Genomic DNA, 19,221 nt, shown 5'->3' on the forward strand with positions numbered 1-19,221 from the left:
TACGATTCTTAATGGTACATTCCAAAAACCCAAGCCCCTCCTCCCTGCTGTCATCCTGCAGCCGCTCCCCTGAAGTGACGAAGACAAATATTTTTTTAAGCCACGCCTCCCAATAGATAAAACCACACGCGTCATTGGTCAGTTTTCTCCCCCCCAGACTGTCACGTGCTTCGAAGGCGATTGGCCCGAGCCGGGCAATCAGCTTAAGCTCCTCCCACCTTCCCTACAGGTGACTCGGAAGTCAGGAGGAGGAGGGGGTCGGTCTTGTGATGAGGAGAGGGCGCTGACCGGAGCAGTCATGTTGCCGGGATAAGCGGCCGGCGAGCGGGATGACGCATTTCAGGCCTCCGCAGCTGGTTTCGGATTACAGTGACTTCGGGCGGCAGCAGGTCCTGCGGGATGCGCTCCACTCCGGGCCCGGTGACTGCCGGCTCTTCAGCAGCCCGGACCGGCGCCACCTCTTCATCTGGCTGCTGCGGCAGAGGAGGCTGCTGTCCTTCCCGCGGCTCACGGCTGACGTCGCGCTCCCGGGGGCTTACCTGGAGCAGAGCTGGCGGGACTCCCCTCAGCTGTGCGGGCTCCTCTTCCCGCGCTACCCGCAGGACTGGCTGCTGTGCCTGGTCTGGGAGAACGGGCGGGCGGACGTGTGGAGCCCTCCCCGGGGACCCTCCGCCAAGAGCTGGCTTCTGCTGCAGTCGCTGGAGCTGTGTAACAGTCCCCGGGCCCGGGTGGTGTCGGTGTGCGGCGGGGGCGCGGAGCTGGTGTGGTGCGAGCAGAGGGCCCCCTCCAGCCCCTACATGTACTGCATCTGCCGGCGGCCACTGCGCCTGTGCGGCGGACAGCAGGTAAGTGTGAAGCGTCTCTATGGCAACCGACTACAGGGCTAGGCAGGTCTGCAGTCGCAGCATGGTGGATCCCTGGTGTAGACCGATCCTTCAGCTGTCTCTTGGGCTCTGTGCACACTTGGGGAGTTACCTTGTAGAGATGCGGAGATTTCGGGTATCCTGTCCACCAGGTCTCAGCTGTACGCCCCCGCACCTTTTAAAGGGGTTCTTCGGGCTTTTACTATTGATGACCTAGCCTCAGGATTGGTCATCAATATCTGATCGGCGGGAGTGCAGGCCGTCGGACCCCCGCCAATCTGATATCCTGAGGATTGGTCATCAATATCTGATCGGTGGGATGTCGGACCCCCGCTAATCTGATATCCTGAGGATTGGTCATCAATATCTGATCGGTGGGATGTCGGACCTCCGCCAATCTGATATCCTGAGGATTGGTCATCAATATTTGATCGGCGGGACGTCGGACCCCCGCTAATCATATCCTGAGGATTGGTCTTCAATAGTAAATGCCTGGAGAACCCCTTTAAGCAGACCCATGTTTGGCAGTAGCAACTTGTGATGTGATTTAGTTTTTGCGTTTTGCTCCGGTCGGTCTCCTCGTGTGAATTTTGACCAGTTTTCTCTTCTCCTTTCGCTCCGGACAGCAGGTGACCCTGGGCAGCATGAAGATCGTCCTCCATCACAGCCCTTTGTACTCCATGCTCTCCTCCCCTCATCACATCTTCATGATCCCAGATGCTGGCTCTCATCCCCTTCTCATATACTCCCTCCTGGAAAACAAGATGACCATGACCACCCCAACCACCGGGCTCCTCCACAGCAAAGCTCTGACCGAGGGCGACTTTAAGAAGATGGTTCAGGAATACACCGGCTTCCTTTCTTCTCAGATGCCCACAGCAATTCTGCAATCGGAGGTTACCGAGGATGGTCATCTGCTTCTTATGACTACTTCTGGTCAGATATATCTGGTCTATCAGAACGGGGGCGTCAGGCATATCTTTGATATTGAGATAGTGGCTGAAGCTCAGATCAAGATTCAGATGTTTGAGAAGATCTTGGCTTGTGCTGTAGATACATCCGTGTTCCTCATAGATATCAACACCGGGAGGCTTCTGGCCACGCAGCTCCTCCAGGCTGAAGAACTGTTTTTCGCAAGAGTATCGGATACAGAGGAGGTCCAGGTTCTCACGAGGAATGGCGTCTATAGAATTAGCTCTTCTATCAGTACCGAAGATGAGGGGAAGTCTGAGCCTTCCTTGCTGGACATGGTTTATGAAGAGGCCTGTAAGTACTATCAAAGAAGAAGCCTTAGCAGCGCGAAGCTGACTGTGCCTGAGATCAAGAAAGGTGGGATGTTCCAAGCCCCCATCACCTTGTCCGCCATCCTCAACAACTACCAGAAAAATGGCAAATCCAAGGACCAAACGCAGTACGCAGATCTGCTGAGCAACATAAACAATGAGCTCCAGAGCTTCGTAAGTCTGGAACTCCTCAAGACCTGCATCCTCAGCGCATCCGAAGAAGATATTGAGAAGTGCTGTGAGGAGCTAGTGGATCATGAGGTCACAAGACTCCTTCAGATGGACATAGACCGGGACTGTCTAATATATATTAACTCCTTGTTCAGCACGTTCCCCAAGGCGGCCTGGATGTCTGTAAGAAATAACTTTCAGTTTCTTCAGAATGGAGACGGGAAACTCGTCATCAGAGCCACCGCCGAGCTGTGGAAGAAAGTGTTGAGCCCGCTCCCGGTGGGCTCTAAGGACAGTCCCCATAATGGGGTGTATCCGCTGTTTGAGGTCCTCTGTCAGTCGCTATGCACCTTTAAACCCATGTGGCTTCCTACTTTTGTCCAGCATGCCCAGGACTGCTCGGGGCTCTCCTGGAACTTTTCCACCAAAGATAACTTTGAAGGTGCCCCCCTTTATAAAAGGGCTTTATCTGTCCTGGGGAAGCGGAAGGAAAACACTACTGTGGACCTGGAGGTGGAGATCCTGCTGTGCAGCGGGAGGCCGCAGGCCATCATACAAGCCATACATAAACTGATCTATCAACAGCACTGGGCAAGGGTCATCGAAGAGACACGGAAGTTCTCGCAGCTCAGTCCCCTCATCACTAAGAACATCTTCATCACCCTCTTAATAGAATTCGTCAAGCACAGACATTTGGACTCCTACGTCAACCAGCTGTGCGAGATCTGCCCTGAGGATATGACCGCCACTGAGATCTTGCGGATTGTCCTCCAGAACATGCCCAAAAGCGAGGCTGAGCCGCCGCCGTTCTCCTGCAGTGGAGGGGCACATCTTACTGTAGGGTTACTCAAACCCCTCCTAAATAAGGTATTGCAGAACCAGGTCAGGAACGAAAAGTTCCCGGTGCAAACCTTTCCTCCGACCACTCCGCAGCGGACAAACAAATCTGTCTCTCACAGCCCCGTCCTGAATGGGGACGACCTGTCGCCCACCGACTTCTACTCCACTAAGGCTTTATAAATTATTGCAGTATTCATGTAGGAATGGTGGGGGGGTCTTATTAACTAAGCACTTTCTGCCGCACACCTCGAGGACTTGTCTGTACCAGTGGTGTTGAACTAAAACTGACAGCCTGTGGCCGTCAGAGCATGCTGAGAGTTGTAGTTTTGCCACAGATTGGAGCACACTGGTCTATCGCATGATGTTTCTCTCATCAGGGCGGTTAAACCCATGTCTTATTGTCCGGATTATCGATGTGGCACCTGGAAACTGAACTGAATTTGGATCACTCTCCTTTATAGTGTTGCATGTTCTGTCCAGTACCGCTGCACCGGGCCCATGTCATACAGACCCAAACATGCGTCAGTATTCGTGCTAGCTGGCACTCCTCTCCAGCACCAGGGGTCCTGTCACATTGCCTCTAGTTCCCTGTGGACTAGAAGTGTGATGTTGCATGCACTGCTGCAGCCAGGCCTCGGCTGTCAAGTGCCATGGAGGCCAGGGAATAGTTGCAGCAGTGTATCACCTAACCACGGATGGGATGTCACTCCTCCTGTATGCAGCGTGGACGGGACCTTTGGCTGTGGAATGGAGTGTCGATGTGGCTATTTTTTTTATGCTTAACACTTTCAGAGCCATCATGAAAATTTTTGGGATCAGAGAACTACTTGGGAAAGAACTACTTTATTTTTTATTTTTAAATAAACTGCCTGTAGCCACCACTAGGGGGAGCTTAAGAGCATTCAGTAGATCGGCTGTATGCTGCTCCCTCTAGTGGTGTCTATTGGCGACCATTTTATCATTTAAGTATATCGGAAAAGCTGAGCTCCGACTGTTGTAAAGATGTATTGCTGAACGTTGTTCCTCTGGTACTGCTCCAAAAATGTAGGCAGAGAACCTCTAGATCAGTATTAAAGGGGTATTCCAGTTAGGGAAAGTTATCCCCTATCCTGTGGATGTTAGATCAGTGGGGGCCCTGTTGAGCCCCCCTGAAATGGACTGAGTAGCTGATTGAAAATGCCGTCTGCCGCTCCATTCATTTTTATGGGAGCGCTGGAGATGGCAGAGTACAGCCTTCACCTATCTCCTGCACTCGCATAGAAACCAATGGAGCAGCGGCAAGCATATGCGACCGTCCATTCCATCCATTTCATGGGGGTCCGCGCGTTACAGGGATGCCGTTCTCGTGATGGGAGCTGTAGGATCCCCACCGATCTAATAGTTATCCCCTATCCTGTAAGTAAGGGATAACTTTCTCTAATCGGAATAGCCTTTTAAGTTACCGTATTTTTCGCCCCATAAGACGCACTTTTTTTTTTTTTTTGTACTGGAGTTTCATAGTGAGTACTAGGTGGATTACCGCAGAGATTTCTACACTTTTTTACATATGGCATGCATACACTTTACATATGAATACTGCTGTGTGCGGGGCCCGGTGTAATAGAGTACAGTGACTGCACCGGGCCCCACCGCGATTCCAGCAGTTGCCGGCCTCCAGCCCCTGTATTGGGGGTCACTACACAGGAACCATGTTTTGGGGAGGGATCTGTGGATGACAAATATATAGCATCTTATGCTATATATGTGTCATCCACAGATCGACCACCCCCATAACAGTGTCATCCACAGATCAACCCCCCATAACAGTGTCATCCACAGACCACCATTAGTTCAATACCCACCAAAAGCACACCTTTTGGTTAAAAAAAATAATAATTTATCTTCCGCCTCAAACCTGGGTGCATCTTATCAGGTGCGTTTCATAAGGCGAAAAATACGGTACTTTATTGCATTTTTTTTATTTAAAGCGGTTTCTGTAAATCAAGCTTAATCTTCGTAATATAACAGTTCTATGTCTTCCTAATCTACTTTCTCTCTCAATTCCCCTCCATTTTCAGGATCTTTGCTTGCTGTAAGTGAATGTTAATACTCCTGAGGCTGAATTTTTGCTGACCTAATACTCCTCACAGCTTAAGGTGTGTTGCAGCATAAACCTCATGGTTTCAGGGGAGTTCACATCCCCGTTAGTTATGCGTCAGAAGAACAGAAATAAAACCGGATCCGGTGCATCAGCTAGGTGCACTCGCCATCCGTTTGAGCTGTTATTTGCCTGCAGTACTTGTTTCCATCCTGTGTTTGTTTTTTTTATGTTCTTCTGACTGATCAGAAGAATGGAAAAATAACGGTGATGTGAGCTCTCCCTTACAGAGGATTGTCCAGACAGCGTATCATTGCAGCAAGCCTTCCCCTGTGTTAGGTCTGCACAGATTTTCAAGAATGTTTCCACTCACTGATGGCAAGCAGAGCTCTTGAGATGATTGAATTGAAACACAAAATATATTCGAGAGTTGAAGGATCTTTTTTTATTATATAAGGATTGAGTCTTTCTTTACAGAGAACCAGTAAGCCCCAGTTCACTCCCAGCTGGTTCGCAGCCACTTGTTCGACACTTACCTGAGGTCTGAAATATCCGCAATACATAAGACTGCGCCAAACGACATAGATTCCTATAGACGTAATGAAGCCTTCCACTTTTATTAAAGGTGTTGTCTGGCGGGATAAAGTTTTCAGAGTAGGGCCAGAGTGTGTTAAAATAAAATTGGTCACCTATAACCAAACCCCCCACCCAACTTCTTCCCCGGCTCGACACACAGGAAATGGCAGTAAAAGCTGCTCGGCCAATCACTGGCCCGCCTCAACCAGTGACTGGATAACACCGGGCCCCTTACAGGTAATATACTTGCCCTGCTCCCCGCACCGCCGCGGCTTTTCCCTGTACATGGATGCAGCCAATGGCAGACGGGGATGAGCCTTCCTAGCACAGCGGGTGACGCTCGGGAGGCTCGTCCCTTCCTGCCATTGGCTGCTCCCCCCCCCCCCGACACTGGATGTTTTAATCTGTGTACAGGGAGAAGCGGGGACCAGGAGCGGCACAGGAAGCGGGCCAAGTATATTCCCATGGAGGGGCCCGGCACAGTTGTAGATACTGGATAACCCCTTTAAGCTTTACTCCGCCAGACCATCCCTTTAAGGTGCGACAGGAGGACTTTTGGTTGTATAGTTGGCAGCACCCAGTATAGCGGCAGATATCGGCTGTGGTCTAGATGCACCTTTTTAACATTGCAGTGTTTTATGGTATTAAGAGAAATAAATTCTTTTATTGTACGTCATGAAGCTGGTGTTTGTCCGTGCAGCCTGCCCATTCTAGACTAGTGACTACAACACCCAGCATGAGCAGGAAGGAGTCGTTTTTGCAGTTGCTGGTGAGCTACGGTGTGGAGACTGTTGCAGTAATAATCCGGGAGCCTGATATTCAGTGCAGATGGTTTATTGCGAGGGCCAACGTGACAAAGAACTGGTTAGGAGGCCTCCCGGGCACACGGTGCTTAGTCATAGGCTGGGCAGCTGCTTATCGCTGACGTCATGTATGGAGAGCAGCTCTGCAGTACAAACCGCTGCTCCAGTAACTATGTGAACAGGAGGGTGTTTTATAATGCAGGCAGAGGAGCGCCCGCTCACGACCTGGGCTTAGTACTGGTGCATTTCTGCCTTTGCTCAGGTTCTGTATGCAGTGATTTTCTAGGCGGTATTAGCACGGATTGGCGGCACGTTAGGATGCACTTAGCAGAGAGGTAATGTGACCTTCAGCAAGGAGATGATAATGGTTATGGATCTGGTTTTCCAGGAAACGTGACCTGAAATCAATGGATGAGAGAGGAGCGGCTCTGCCTATTGGCGGATGATGAAGCATGGCTCCGGTACTATGTCTGTATAGCGGTCACAGCCCCCGCTGCGGCTATCTCCTGTCTTCTCACATAACAAACATGTCACACTACCCTATAACATTCCTCCATAAATTCTTCACAGCACTGCTACATCACAGATGGCACGTCACTGACCTGGAGCTTCTGCAACCGACTCCAGTACCAACCCCCCATGAAATAAGGATCCGGGAAGCTGAGATATGAGGAGCTGTTTGATGGGGTTCTTGCACTGTGGGGACATGGAGGGTATACTGAGATCAGACTGCCTGGTACCCCCCCCCCCCCCCCCCCCCCCCACACACACACATCACAGGCAGCACAATGACGGGATGCCACCACTCCACGTATCTCGGCTTCCTTTTCAATGTAATCCCACACGGCTGCTAAGGACAGATCTAGACCTGTGTAATGCAAGGGCTTAAAAGTGGATTTAGACGTCCAGATATTTGGACAGATGATCGGGAACGAACGTTCCTGACAATCTGCCGGTCGAAATGTGCTGCAGATCCCCCAATCATCGGGTGATCTGCGGCACATTTAGGCTACTTTCACGCTTGCGTAGTTAATTCCGGTATTGCGATGATGTTGTTGATTTTGCACATCAGGAGGCATCTGTTCTGTTAGGATGCGGTTGTGTGACATCAAAATGGATCCATCACTTAATACATTGAAAGTCAATGGGTGACCTCAAAACGGATCCGTCGCCATTGACCTATTGTTTTCAGTGACGGAGATATATATATATATATATACAATTTTTTTTTTTTTTTTTTTTTTTTTTTTCCCTGTTTTTATGACTGGGCACAAAACAGAATGCTGCCGGGACGGAAGACGTCCTGAACAGATCTCTTTACATTCAGAATGTATGAGGACTAAACTGAATATTTTTTTCCGGTATAGAGATCCTCTGCCCGACCTCAATACCGGAAGACAACACAAGTGTGACCGTAGCCTCAGACCGGCAGATTGTCAGGAACGTTTGCATTAGCGACCACTCTTCATACTGTGGAGGTGATCGCTGCATGTACATGCAGCAGTCTCCTCCGCTGAACAAGCAGCCGACTGTCGGGGAGGAACGCTTCCATCTCCTGACAATCTGCTGCTCCTCGGCAGGTGTAAATGCGCCTTTATTGTACGTGTTCTAACGCGTCAGATTCCTTTGGGCTATTAGACCCTTCTGACACCCCCCCTCCCTAAAGGGCGTAAAAAGAAAGCACATCTAGGTTTCGGTCTTGCATGATTTTCGGAGCCACTGACTAGCTGAGAGAGACCCCGTTACCCCACAGAACCAGGATTAGCCCCTAGTTTCGCACACTGGGGGGGACGGACTATTTAATGTTTGCAGAGTAGAACTCTATTAGGGTGTCACACGGATGTCTTTGTTTTAATAGGTGACGTGTTCCCTTTAAAGGGCTTTTCCCATTATACCAGCTCCCTTCAGGCTGGCGACGTTCTCAGTAGCGGCCTGATATTTCTGTGTGTATATCACATGATCGGAGCGAGGGCCGTCTTCACTGTGTCCTGTGATGTGATTGGGCCTCTAGCGTCATGTGGGGGGGGGGGGGGGGGGGGACCATTAGATTCTCTTGACTGAAAACAAACGGAAACAAACAACGTTCGTGTGCATGTATGTGTTTTGTTTTTTGCGGATAGGATGCGGACCCATTCATTTCACACCATGTGCTGTCCGCATCAGTATGTCCGTTCTGTAGCCCCGAGGAAAAAAAAATATAACATGTCCTATTCTTGTCCGTTTTAGGCATTGTTACAATGGATCCGCCCAAAAAAAAACGTATGGCATACTGATGTAATCTGTTTTTTTTTTTGCGGATCCGCAATTTGCAGACTGCAAAACACACATGGTCATGTGCATGTGGCCTTAACTGGTGACTTGTCGGATATAATTGGGTATTAGCATAAAAACATTCTTAAAATTCCTAGAGCTGCGGGACAAGAGGGGATGTGTGCGGACAGACCGCACCTCAGGGTCTGCATAGTGATCCGTCTTCCATGGGAGGCGTATAATGTGCGAGCGGGAACTCCGTGCAGGGATACCAGCGTATGTGTACCATTACGCCCTAAGGCTACCTGCACACTGTGTGGAAAAACCTCAATGCGAGGCCTCATGCACACGAATGTATTTTCTTCCCGTGTCCATTCCATTATTTTTGCAGACCGTATGCGGAACCATTTCAATGGGCCCGCAAAAAAAATGGAAGTTACTACGTGTGCATTCCATTTCCGTGTTTCCGTTCCGCAAAAAAAAAAAGAAAATGTCTTATTGTCTGCATTACGGACAAGGATAGGACTGTTCTATTAGGGGCCAGCTGTTCCGTTCCGCAAAATACAGAATGCACGTAGACGTCATCCGTATTTTTTGCGGACTGCAAAATACATCCGGTCGTGTGCATCAGCCCTAAGGAGCACAAAACGCAGATCCGCAAAAATATGGATGACGTCTGTGTGACATCTGTATTGCATTTATTTATTTTTTTGTGCGGATCTATTTTACCTGCCTATCTTTATCCGCAAAACGGACAGAACAAGTCCTATTCTTATCTTTTTTGAGGGACTACAGAACGGATGCGGACAGCACACTGTCCTGTCTGCATTTATTGCGGACCCATTGAAACTAATGGCATGGCTTCCTATCCGCAAAAAAAAAAAGACAGCCATGGTAACAAAATACGTCTGTGTGCCTGAGCCCTAATACACTGAGATTAGACAGATGTACACACCTTTTTGTTCCATGTGGAAATTGACCCGCATTGCAAATTTAGAAATCTGCAGCAGGTCAACTCTTTGTATGGATTTCGCCCTTTTAAATGCAGGGGTGAAATCTGCGCCAAAAACCACAAATTACACATGCGCTTTTTGGTGCAGAAACGTATGGACAGCTGACGCCGTGTGCTGGTAGCCTAAAGGAGTACAGCGTTGATTACCTATCCTCAGGATAGTTCATCAATATCAGATCGGTGGGGGCCTCCACCAATTGGCTGCTTGAAGAGGCCCCAGCACCCCGGTCAGCGCCACAGGCTCCTCAGCTTACGAAGCACAGCGCCGTCCATTGTATAGTGGCTGTGCTTGGTATTGCACCTCATAGGCCATGTGACGGAAGAGATCGCAGCGCTTACTGGAGAGTCGCAGTCTCTTCAGACAGCTGATCAGTGGTGGTGCCGGAAGTCGGTCAGCCTCTGAGCAGGTAGCAATGGACGCCCCATGTACAACCTGTGTATAGGAGGCTCAGGCCCTTTCTCCCAGAACCAGCGCCACCCCCGACTGTGTGTTGTATCTGGTATTGCAGCTCAGAAGACTCTGAAAACATTCTGGTTATGTAAGTATTAAAGCGCAGCTCCATCCAAAAACTAAACGGTGAGCAATGACCGCACTGACCAGGAAGCTGAGAGATGGGGTGCTGTTTGGCACGTTGTGGAGCTGCTTTTGCTGTCCTTTTGACATGGAAGGAGGGGCAGACAAAATTAAAGTCTATAGGCAGCTGTATAGGGGACTAAACTGGAAGGGGGCACTACTCAGTCCTTTCTTCCTGCTTTTTAACAATAATGGGGGCTGTGGTGGTTTCATTCACACCTATAGACCACCCTGCCAGGAATGGCATATAAGGGGGGGGGGGGGGGGGTTACAGATATTACATTGAGCCCCCGTTTGTGATGACTCCAGTCCTTCCTCTGTGGCAGATGGATGATGGGGGTTAAGCAGGCACTTTGTAGTCATGATGCCGTCCGGTACAAGGTTTAGGAAAGCACCTACAACTCCAAACCTGCAAGTGGTCAAAGAGCAAATCCAGCCTGACGTGAAGGATCCCTCCCCGTTCTGTTCCATGTGTCTTCTCCACGGGAGACACCATTTTAGATGGGCTTTCTGCAGCCCCCTGCATGGATGTGAGACCAGACCGGAGCGTCCCTTATGGCCAAATGTTAGGACTCGACTGGAGGGTCACGTACTCTAATTTATGGCTAATCATTGGGACAAGCAGTAACTTCATGATGCTGGGGGTCCGGGTCCTGGGATCCTACAGCTAAAGGGGTTGAGACCCCTTTGGATATGTCTCTGTACATCACCACTCTTGACCAGCATTATGGCTGGGTAGAGGTCAGGAGGACACGCTCACATGGGCCCCTAGGAGACTATAGACCTGCTCATACACCAATATGAACCTTATAGGACAGGGGTCAGCAACCTTCGGCACTCCAGCTGTTCTGAAACTACAACTCCCAGAATGCTCCATTCACTTCTATAGGAGTTGCAAGAGCAGTTGAGCCTGTGAATGCTGGGAATTGTATTTTCACAGCAGCTGGAGGGCCGGGGGGTGCTGACCCCTCTGTTATAGGGTTTTGACATGAAATCGTACCCTTAAAGGGGTATTCCCATATTACAGTGTACTGTGGTAGGTCTGCTGTAATATCCTGATCAGTGGGGGTGCCTTCAGCTTTCCTCCTAGTGATCTGCCACCACATGCAGGGAGGACCCGAGAAGTGTCTTAGTTTGCAGGGATTTCTGATCCGAGGATGAGGATCACATGAGACATCGTGGACGGGGGCTGCCTCACATAATCGGCCTTTTATTACTACAAGACAGTAAGACTCTGACAGCAAAGTGCCCCTGGCGCCATCGTCTATTGGTTGCATTCTTCCAGTAATGCACAAACCTTTAGAATTAGGGCTCGGATATTTCCAAAAATGAACCTTGTGACATAACCTGCAGCAAAAACACTCATGTCACAATGATTAAAGGCAGGTTTGTTGCAGGAATCGTCCCATGAGGCTTGCAGAAATCCGTGCACTTGCTGAGGAAATCTCCCCTTCACATGCATGGAATGGATGTTCGGGCACGGAAATTTCTGCAATGAATCTGCCGCCCGTGAACGTCCCCTTCACACATGGCGGAAAAATCTTACATAGGGGTGCAGGGCGTCATTCCCTGCCCTGCATTCTGCAGCATAATTGCCAGAATTATATTGCGGTGCGGCTTTTCTGAAGCAGAATGTTTCCATTTGTTTTAATAGGGGATGTAATCCGCACGGAAATCCACATCGAAATTCTCTGCATGCTATACCGTGCGTAAAAGTGCACGTCTGCATTTTCTCTGCCACTTGTGAAGGCGCCCTAACATACGTTATTTAGATACTTAGGAGGAGATTTACCATCTCCTAGTGACAGGCTTTGCTCAGTGCTCATTGTAAATGATGGCCGACATAGATCTTCAGTTTGCCGGAGGAGGCATGTAATTAAGTCAGGGCCTGACCCTTCTCGTAAATACCTCCTCAAGGGCACAGGGCCCACCAAGACCAGCGTAGTACACGCCAATCTTGATTTATCAAGGCCTTAATGTCCCAGTCTCTTCTTACTACACAATGGCTGCCTGGAGTTTTAGGCCACCTGCACACACGGAGTACGTGTGGTTTTTCCACGTGGATTACCTTGTGGAAAAAACGCAGCGTATCACAGTACCAGCAAAGTGTATGAGATTATGCAAATCTCATGTACACTTTGCCCATATTGTGGCCCGCAAACAGCGGGTCCGTAATATGCAGGCACTGGCCATGTGCACCTCACATCACGGACCCGTTCACTTGAATGGGTCTGCAATCTGGAACTGAGGGGTTTTTCTCTGTAACTCCCCACCGAAAAAAATAGTTCTATTTTTTTTGTAGTGCGGATGACCACACAGATGATGTCCATGCATTGGGGACCACAAATTGAAAACAAGATACTTCCAGGAGAGCAATGTAATTAGGAACTGCCCTCCATTAGGGCTGCAGGATGGGACCGTATTAGTAAGATGATAATATCCCCTTAAAAGAGACTATCGTCCAGCATAATTAAAAGGGAACCTGCTGACGGCAGGATAAAATAGTGACCGAAACGCCGATTTCAGCGATGTGTCACACATGAGCTAAAAGTAAGTGGTTGCCGAGAACCAGCATCATAATCATTGCAGCCCAGGCCTCGAGAAGAGTCAAATCTACCTGAGAAGAGTCCTGGTTATTACAATCTCCTGCTCTCTCACCATCTGCTGATGATTGGCAGTTCTCCTAGAGAGAAAGGGAGAAAACTAGGTAGAAGACTGTCAGGAAGTCATCAGCAGGAGATCAGGAAGTCATGAATAACCAGGACTCTTCTCAGGTGGCCGTGACTCTTTTCAAGGCCTGGGCTGCAACGATTATGATGCTGGTTCTCGGCGACCACTTACTTTTAGCTGATGTGTGACACAGCGCTGACATCAGCATTTCTGTCACTACTTTATACTGCTCTCAGCACGGTCAGCAAAAAGTTGATGACAGGTTCCCTTTAAACAAAAAAATAGGCAGCGGTGTGTTAAAAATATATATATAAAAAAAAAACACCTTTCCAAACACCCTCCACTGCAGCTCCCAGAGTTCCCTGCTGGAACTGGAGTAATGGGGAGCGTTTTTGGTGATGAGACTGCTGCAGCTACTGTCACGTGTGCAAGAACGGGGTCGGCAGTAACATGGCATTCTTGCATGCATGACCAATGAAGCCACTTAAAAAGAGGTGTTTTAAAAGGTGAGGGAAATTTATTAATTTTTTTACACTGCTGCCAGCCATTTACTTTTTAATTGCGCTAAACAACCCCTTTAACTAATACTACTTAAAAGGAAAATTCTGGTTTTGTCTAGTGCGGAGTATGAAGGGACGGAGCAGAGAACACCAGAGACTTCCTGTGTCATGCTCCGCCCACTTTCTCCCTGCATTAGTTATAACACAGTGAATCCGTTTTGCCCGGACTGGGCCTTTTAAAGGGTTTATTTTTTTTCATAAAGACAACACATTTTTATAAGAAATCCTGACGAAGCGATCAACTGACCAGCACTTCTCATCTGACTGTCTGTCTACTGCGCCATTAGATCTGCTTGCTGGCCATTCGTTAAAAGGGACGTGTTGGGCCTGCCAGAGTAGGGCGATAGGGTATGGAAGCTGGGATGTTCCTGCCACCTGTACAGACATTATACACCATGCATCAAGAAGGGGCACACACTGTTTTTGCGCAAAAGGTGGGCTTTATCTGAACCACTTTTGCAAACGACTAAAAAAAAAAATCACATAAATCGTCTAAGAAAAAAAATGATAAAAATAGAAAACAAATCTATTTTACATTTCGGTATAAAAATTCCGATCCACAGGTCACGTTGAGAAGCCGAGGTGCCGTCAGCAGAGTATACGTTCACTGGCGCCTCGAACAGCACTGCCCTGTATTCTGTACATCTATACAGAGGAACCCTCCACCCCACAACCAAATCAGAAGTCTCCAGCAGACCCTGAACCGTCTGCAGGGTCATCTCTCCCACAATGCAATTCTTCACAGTCCAGGTATCAAAGTAATAGGATTGGAAAATAAATAAATATGTCCTAAGGGTCTCCGGGAGGACGCCAAACAACATGGGGGTCAGACGCCATTAGTGTCGTGTTCATTGCCAATGGCTCCTCATGATTTTACAGTGACGCGAGGGATTAGGAACTGCTGGGATGTGGACGTCCTGAGGGGAAAAATACATATTGGTAATTAAAGAGTCACTGAACTTTAACATTGCATACAGCACTGGCAAAAAGAAGACACCCCTTGCTTCTGAGAGAAATGCATCTAGTCGTGCAGCTGAAACAGGAAATAATATGCCCTGAAAGAGACTTTAGGGAAGCCCAAACAACATCAGTTCACAGTAATGATTGTACAAAGGAGAACACCCATTATGCAAACGTATTTTGAAAACTCAGGTATGCTTTACGTTTCTGGGCTAGCCTTCGGTCTCCTGCACATGACTGTGCTTGGTCTGGGAAACAACGCTCGTGTGTCAACCGCGGCTCTCATAGTGATTTATGATGCAGTCACAGTTTGGGTCAGGGGAGCCGCCGTTGGTCCAGGATTCCCATACTAAGCACAGTTGTATGCATGACCCCTTAAAGGAACACTTCAGACAACAACTTGCTATGCATAGTGCAGGGGGTGGAGCATGACACAGGTGTTTGATTTTAAAGCTCCACCCGCTTAGACCCAGCACTTTTCCTGCATCTGGCCCATAAAACATTAGATTTGTATTGTGTTCTAATCCTACACGGGCATTCAGACAGTTTCTGTGTTTTGGGGATCAATGGGTATAGGGTACCCCTTTAAAAAAAAATTGATGTGTTATTTTATGTAGGTTACATGAGTAAAACATAAAGTGCTGTCAAAAATCAGTCCAGAGCTCATGTCCTGGGATATAGTAAGTACCGGCCGGGCATACGGCCAGGGTAAGCCGGCGGCTTGATACATCTAATAATATTACAGAACAGCAGGGGATTTCAGACTGAATGGAGGGGGCCGGCCGTGGAATTTCCCATGTGGCTTCTATCCACTTCTGTTATAGGTCATCCTGCCCCCTTGTGGTGGTAATGAGTGTCAGCAGATGGGAATATGTACAATACCGTATGCTGATGGTGTGTTATACGGTGTAAGAGTGCATCCATGCGGGATGAAAAAAGCTGCCAGATTCCGTGGCGAATCTGCAGCAAAATAGTGTCCTGAATTCTCCTCCTGCTAAATTGAAAGGGGGGCAGGGCAATCCACAGCAGAAATTGACATGCTGTTAATTCTAAAACTGCACCGCAAGTCAATATCCGCTGCAGCGTGCATGTGATATGTTCCCCACATGGGATATGCTGCAGGATTACTGTTCACCAGTCTGCACAGAAAATGCATCCCTATGACTTCCCAAGGGGCTGCGGCTGCCAATGGCCTTATGCAAGGCGGCACCCGAGACTGATCACTGGGTGTCCTACTGCCTAAACCCACAGTGATCGGCTATAAATTGCAAAAGAATCCGACCGCAAGTGTTCAGTTCTCCTGCAGCGCCCCCCACAGGATAAATGACCATAAATGAGACAGGACAAGCAGTGTCAATGTGAACAAGCTCCAACAATGGTATGAACCTTTTATACGGCAGTATATGATATGTACGTAGCACTTACATCTCCATGTGATCACTGGGGCTGCTGTGGGAAAAAAGACAAAGATAGGGATTAAAACCACAATAATCAGCCGTACCCCATCATCGGACTCCCCCATCACCATGATTGTTCATCTCGTGCTTACATGCATGTTATTTCAGTAGGGGAGTAATTGCCTGGTACCTTGGGAATCACAAGGGTTAATGGCTAATACATTATACCCTTGGTGGTTCCCCCGGAGATATCGAGGACTGGACCTCGTTCACATACGTAGACAAATACAGCAGAATACAAATGTCTATTATATAGGACATTGTTCAGGAGCAAAAGGGATCATAGGTCAATTTGTGATCATTTTATACATACAGCCCTGGGGGGGGTACTATATCTCCTTATGGGGAGAGCCTAATCGGCTTGAGGAGACTTATAGGCCATACACGCTCCTCTGGATTTCTGGGAAGAAGGTATGCAAATGAGCGCTTAGTAAGCTTTACCTCTACCACCACCTGATGTAAAGTAATCTTATAAATCAGTCTTGAGACATGACTTAGCTAATAACTAAGCCAGCACCTCATCTGCAGACAGCTGATGAGGGGCAGCAATCACCCAGCTCTCTGCAGATGAGGTGCTGGCTTAGTTATTAGCCAAGTCATGTCTCAAGGCCTGTTTAAAAGGTCAAACACCAACTTATAGGTTAGCTACCTTACATATGTATCGCTTCTTCCATGTATACAGCCCCATTACAGACCTGTGAGTCTCCATGGTTACAGACTACAAACCTACTGTAGTCTGATTCTATAATCGCTTATTACTCGGTTCCCTCTTCTTGCCCCGGCATACAGACAGTAGAATATAGGGCAGGTATAAAAGGGTGACACATGCCATAGGGCATGTAACCATGGAGACACATAGGTTTGCATAAAAGCTGCATACAGAAAACGGTAATACATTTTTTGTCAAGTCCATTTTAAAGCTCCTTTTATCGGAGCAATAAAAATGGTTGCAAAACTGTACACACCCTGTACGTTCATGCCACCAATACAAGAATCTGGATTCTTATCAAGACGTAAAAGGGGCGTTTTATGAGGAGCTGTTGAAGAGCAAGGGGCCCATATACCGCTCTTAGGGGCCCTCTGATATCTGTGTCCTCCCTTGTGTCTACAGGTTAAAGAATTGAAAAACCTCACAATCCCAGAACCTGGACGTACGGCGCCAACACTTACTCAAAAGTGTCCGAGTATTTCATCCTCCTGTAATATTTCGCCAGTTTCACTGACAGGATGATGCTGGGGATGAAGAAGAGCGTGCACCAGCCCAGGCTGAACCAGAAGGCGTTCTGGGGGGAGAACAGAGAGATTGATGATCACCGCAGACAGCAACAAAGTCCAACAACCCAAACACTTAGCAGTGAAAGGGTTAAATTGTTATCCCCCATCTTCTAGTGATGGTATATAGCTAGGTGGGGACTTGACCTCTGGGCCTGACCATTCCTGAGAGTAAACCGAGCACATGGAGCACTGACCCCTGTACACGGGCACTATACTGCAGCACACGGAGCACTGACCCCTGTACACGGGCACTATACTGCAGCACACGGAGCACTGACCCCTGTACACGGGCACTATACTGCAGCACATGGAGCACTGACCCCTGTACACAGGCACTATACTGCAGCACATGGAGCACTGACCCCTGTACACGGGCACTATACTGCAGCACACGGAGCACTGACCCCTGTACACGGGCACTATACTGCAGCACATGGAGCACTGACCCCTGTACACGGGCACTATACTGCAGCACACGGAGCACTGACCCCTGTACACGGGCACTATACTGCAGCATATGGAGCACTGACCCCTGTACGCGGGCACTATACTGCAGCACACGGAGCACTGACCCCTGTACACGGGCACTATACTGCAGCACATGGAGCACTGACCCCTGTACACGGGCACTATACTGCAGCACATGGAGCACTGACCCCTGTACACGGGCACTATACTGCAGCACATGGAGCACTGACCCCTGTACACGGGCACTATACTGCAGCACACGGAGCACTGACCCCTGTACACGGGCACTATACTGCAGCACACGGAGCACTGACCCCTGTACACGGGCACTATACTGCAGCATATGGAGCACTGACCCCTGTACGCGGGCACTATACTGCAGCACACGGAGCACTGACCCCTGTACACGGGCACTATACTGCAGCACTGACCCCTGTACACGGGCACTATACTGCAGCACATGGAGCACTGACCCCTGTACGCGGGCACTATACTGCAGCACATGGAGCACTGACCCCTGTACACGGGCACTATACTGCAGCACACGGAGCACTGACCCCTGTACACGGGCACTATACTGCAGCACATGGAGCACTGACCCCTGTACACGGGCACTATACTGCAGCACACGGAGCACTGACCCCTGTACACGGGCACTATACTGCAGCACACGGAGCACTGACCCCTGTACACGGGCACTATACTGCAGCACATGGAGCACTGACCCCTGTACACGGGCACTATACTGCAGCACACGGAGCACTGACCCCTGTACGCGGGCACTATACTGCAGCACATGGAGCACTGACCCCTGTACACGGGCACTATACTGCAGCACACGGAGCACTGACCCCTGTACACGGGCACTATACTGCAACACACGGAGCACTGACCCCTGTACACGGGCACTATACTGCAGCACACGGAGGACTGAGCCCTGTACGCGGGCACTATACTGCAGCACTGACCCCTGTACACGGGCACTATACTGCAGCACACGGAGCACTGACCCCTGTACACGGGCACTATACTGCAGCACATGGAGCACTGACCCCTGTACACGGGCACTATACTGCAGCACACGGAGCACTGACCCCTGTACACGGGCACTATACTGCAGCACATGGAGCACTGACCCCTGTATACGGGCACTATACTGCAGCACATGGAGCACTGACCCCCTGTACACGGGCACTATACTGGAGCACTGACCCCTGTACACGGGCACTATACTGCAGCACTGACCCCTGTACACGGGCACTATACTGCAGCACATGGAGCACTGACCCCTGTACGCGGGCACTATACTGCAGCACTGACCCCTGTACACGGGCACTATACTGCAGCACATGGAGGACTGACCCCTGTACGCGGGCACTATA

General features: G+C 49.3%; 3 protein-coding genes across 4 annotated transcripts in view; 1 reads left to right on the top strand and 2 right to left on the bottom strand.

Annotated features, from left to right (window-relative positions):
• ARMH3 (armadillo like helical domain containing 3) overlaps positions 1–668 on the bottom strand; it is a 57,244-nt gene extending 56,576 nt beyond the window's left edge. Inside the window, exon 1 of the mRNA XM_040435862.1 lies at positions 540–668. The gene's annotated coding sequence lies outside the window, so the exon portion shown is untranslated. The remainder of the gene's footprint in view (positions 1–539) is intronic.
• On the top strand, positions 240–4,799 carry HPS6 (HPS6 biogenesis of lysosomal organelles complex 2 subunit 3). 2 transcript variants are annotated; one of them, XM_040435859.1, is made up of 3 exons: positions 240–845; positions 1,490–3,398; positions 3,651–4,799. In XM_040435859.1, the coding sequence occupies exons 1-2, from the start codon at positions 330–332 to the stop codon at positions 3,335–3,337; spliced, it is 2,364 nt and encodes a 787-aa protein (XP_040291793.1). In that variant the 5' UTR covers positions 240–329; the 3' UTR covers positions 3,338–3,398; positions 3,651–4,799. The 2 variants fall into 2 exon arrangements, with proteins under 2 accessions (XP_040291793.1, XP_040291794.1); XM_040435860.1 differs by having other exon boundaries at positions 1,490–3,395; positions 3,648–4,799.
• Positions 4,800–13,851: 9,052 nt separating this feature from the next.
• Positions 13,852–19,221, bottom strand: part of LOC121004418 (prominin-1-A-like) — a 92,344-nt gene continuing 86,974 nt past the window's right edge. The window contains exons 23-25 of the mRNA XM_040436622.1: positions 17,267–17,379; positions 16,065–16,088; positions 13,852–14,596 (exon numbers count right to left, since the gene is read on the bottom strand). Coding sequence (XP_040292556.1) covers positions 14,545–14,596; positions 16,065–16,088; positions 17,267–17,379 — 189 coding nt within the window. The 3' untranslated portion in view covers positions 13,852–14,544. The remainder of the gene's footprint in view (positions 14,597–16,064; positions 16,089–17,266; positions 17,380–19,221) is intronic.

The sequence above is a fragment of the Bufo bufo genome, chromosome 6 (genome assembly GCF_905171765.1).
Source record: "Bufo bufo chromosome 6, aBufBuf1.1, whole genome shotgun sequence".
NCBI lineage: Eukaryota > Metazoa > Chordata > Amphibia > Anura > Bufonidae > Bufo > Bufo bufo.

What these genes read in the sequence shown, in the direction of transcription:
- HPS6 (XM_040435859.1), top strand. Translation starts at nt 330, where the DNA reads ATGACGCATTTCAGGCCTCCGCAGCTGGTTTCGGATTACAGTGACTTC. An exon ending in GCCTGTGCGGCGGACAGCAG is followed by an intron (nt 846 to 1,489) that starts GTAAGTGTGAAG and finishes CGCTCCGGACAG; the next exon opens with CAGGTGACCCTGGGCAGCAT.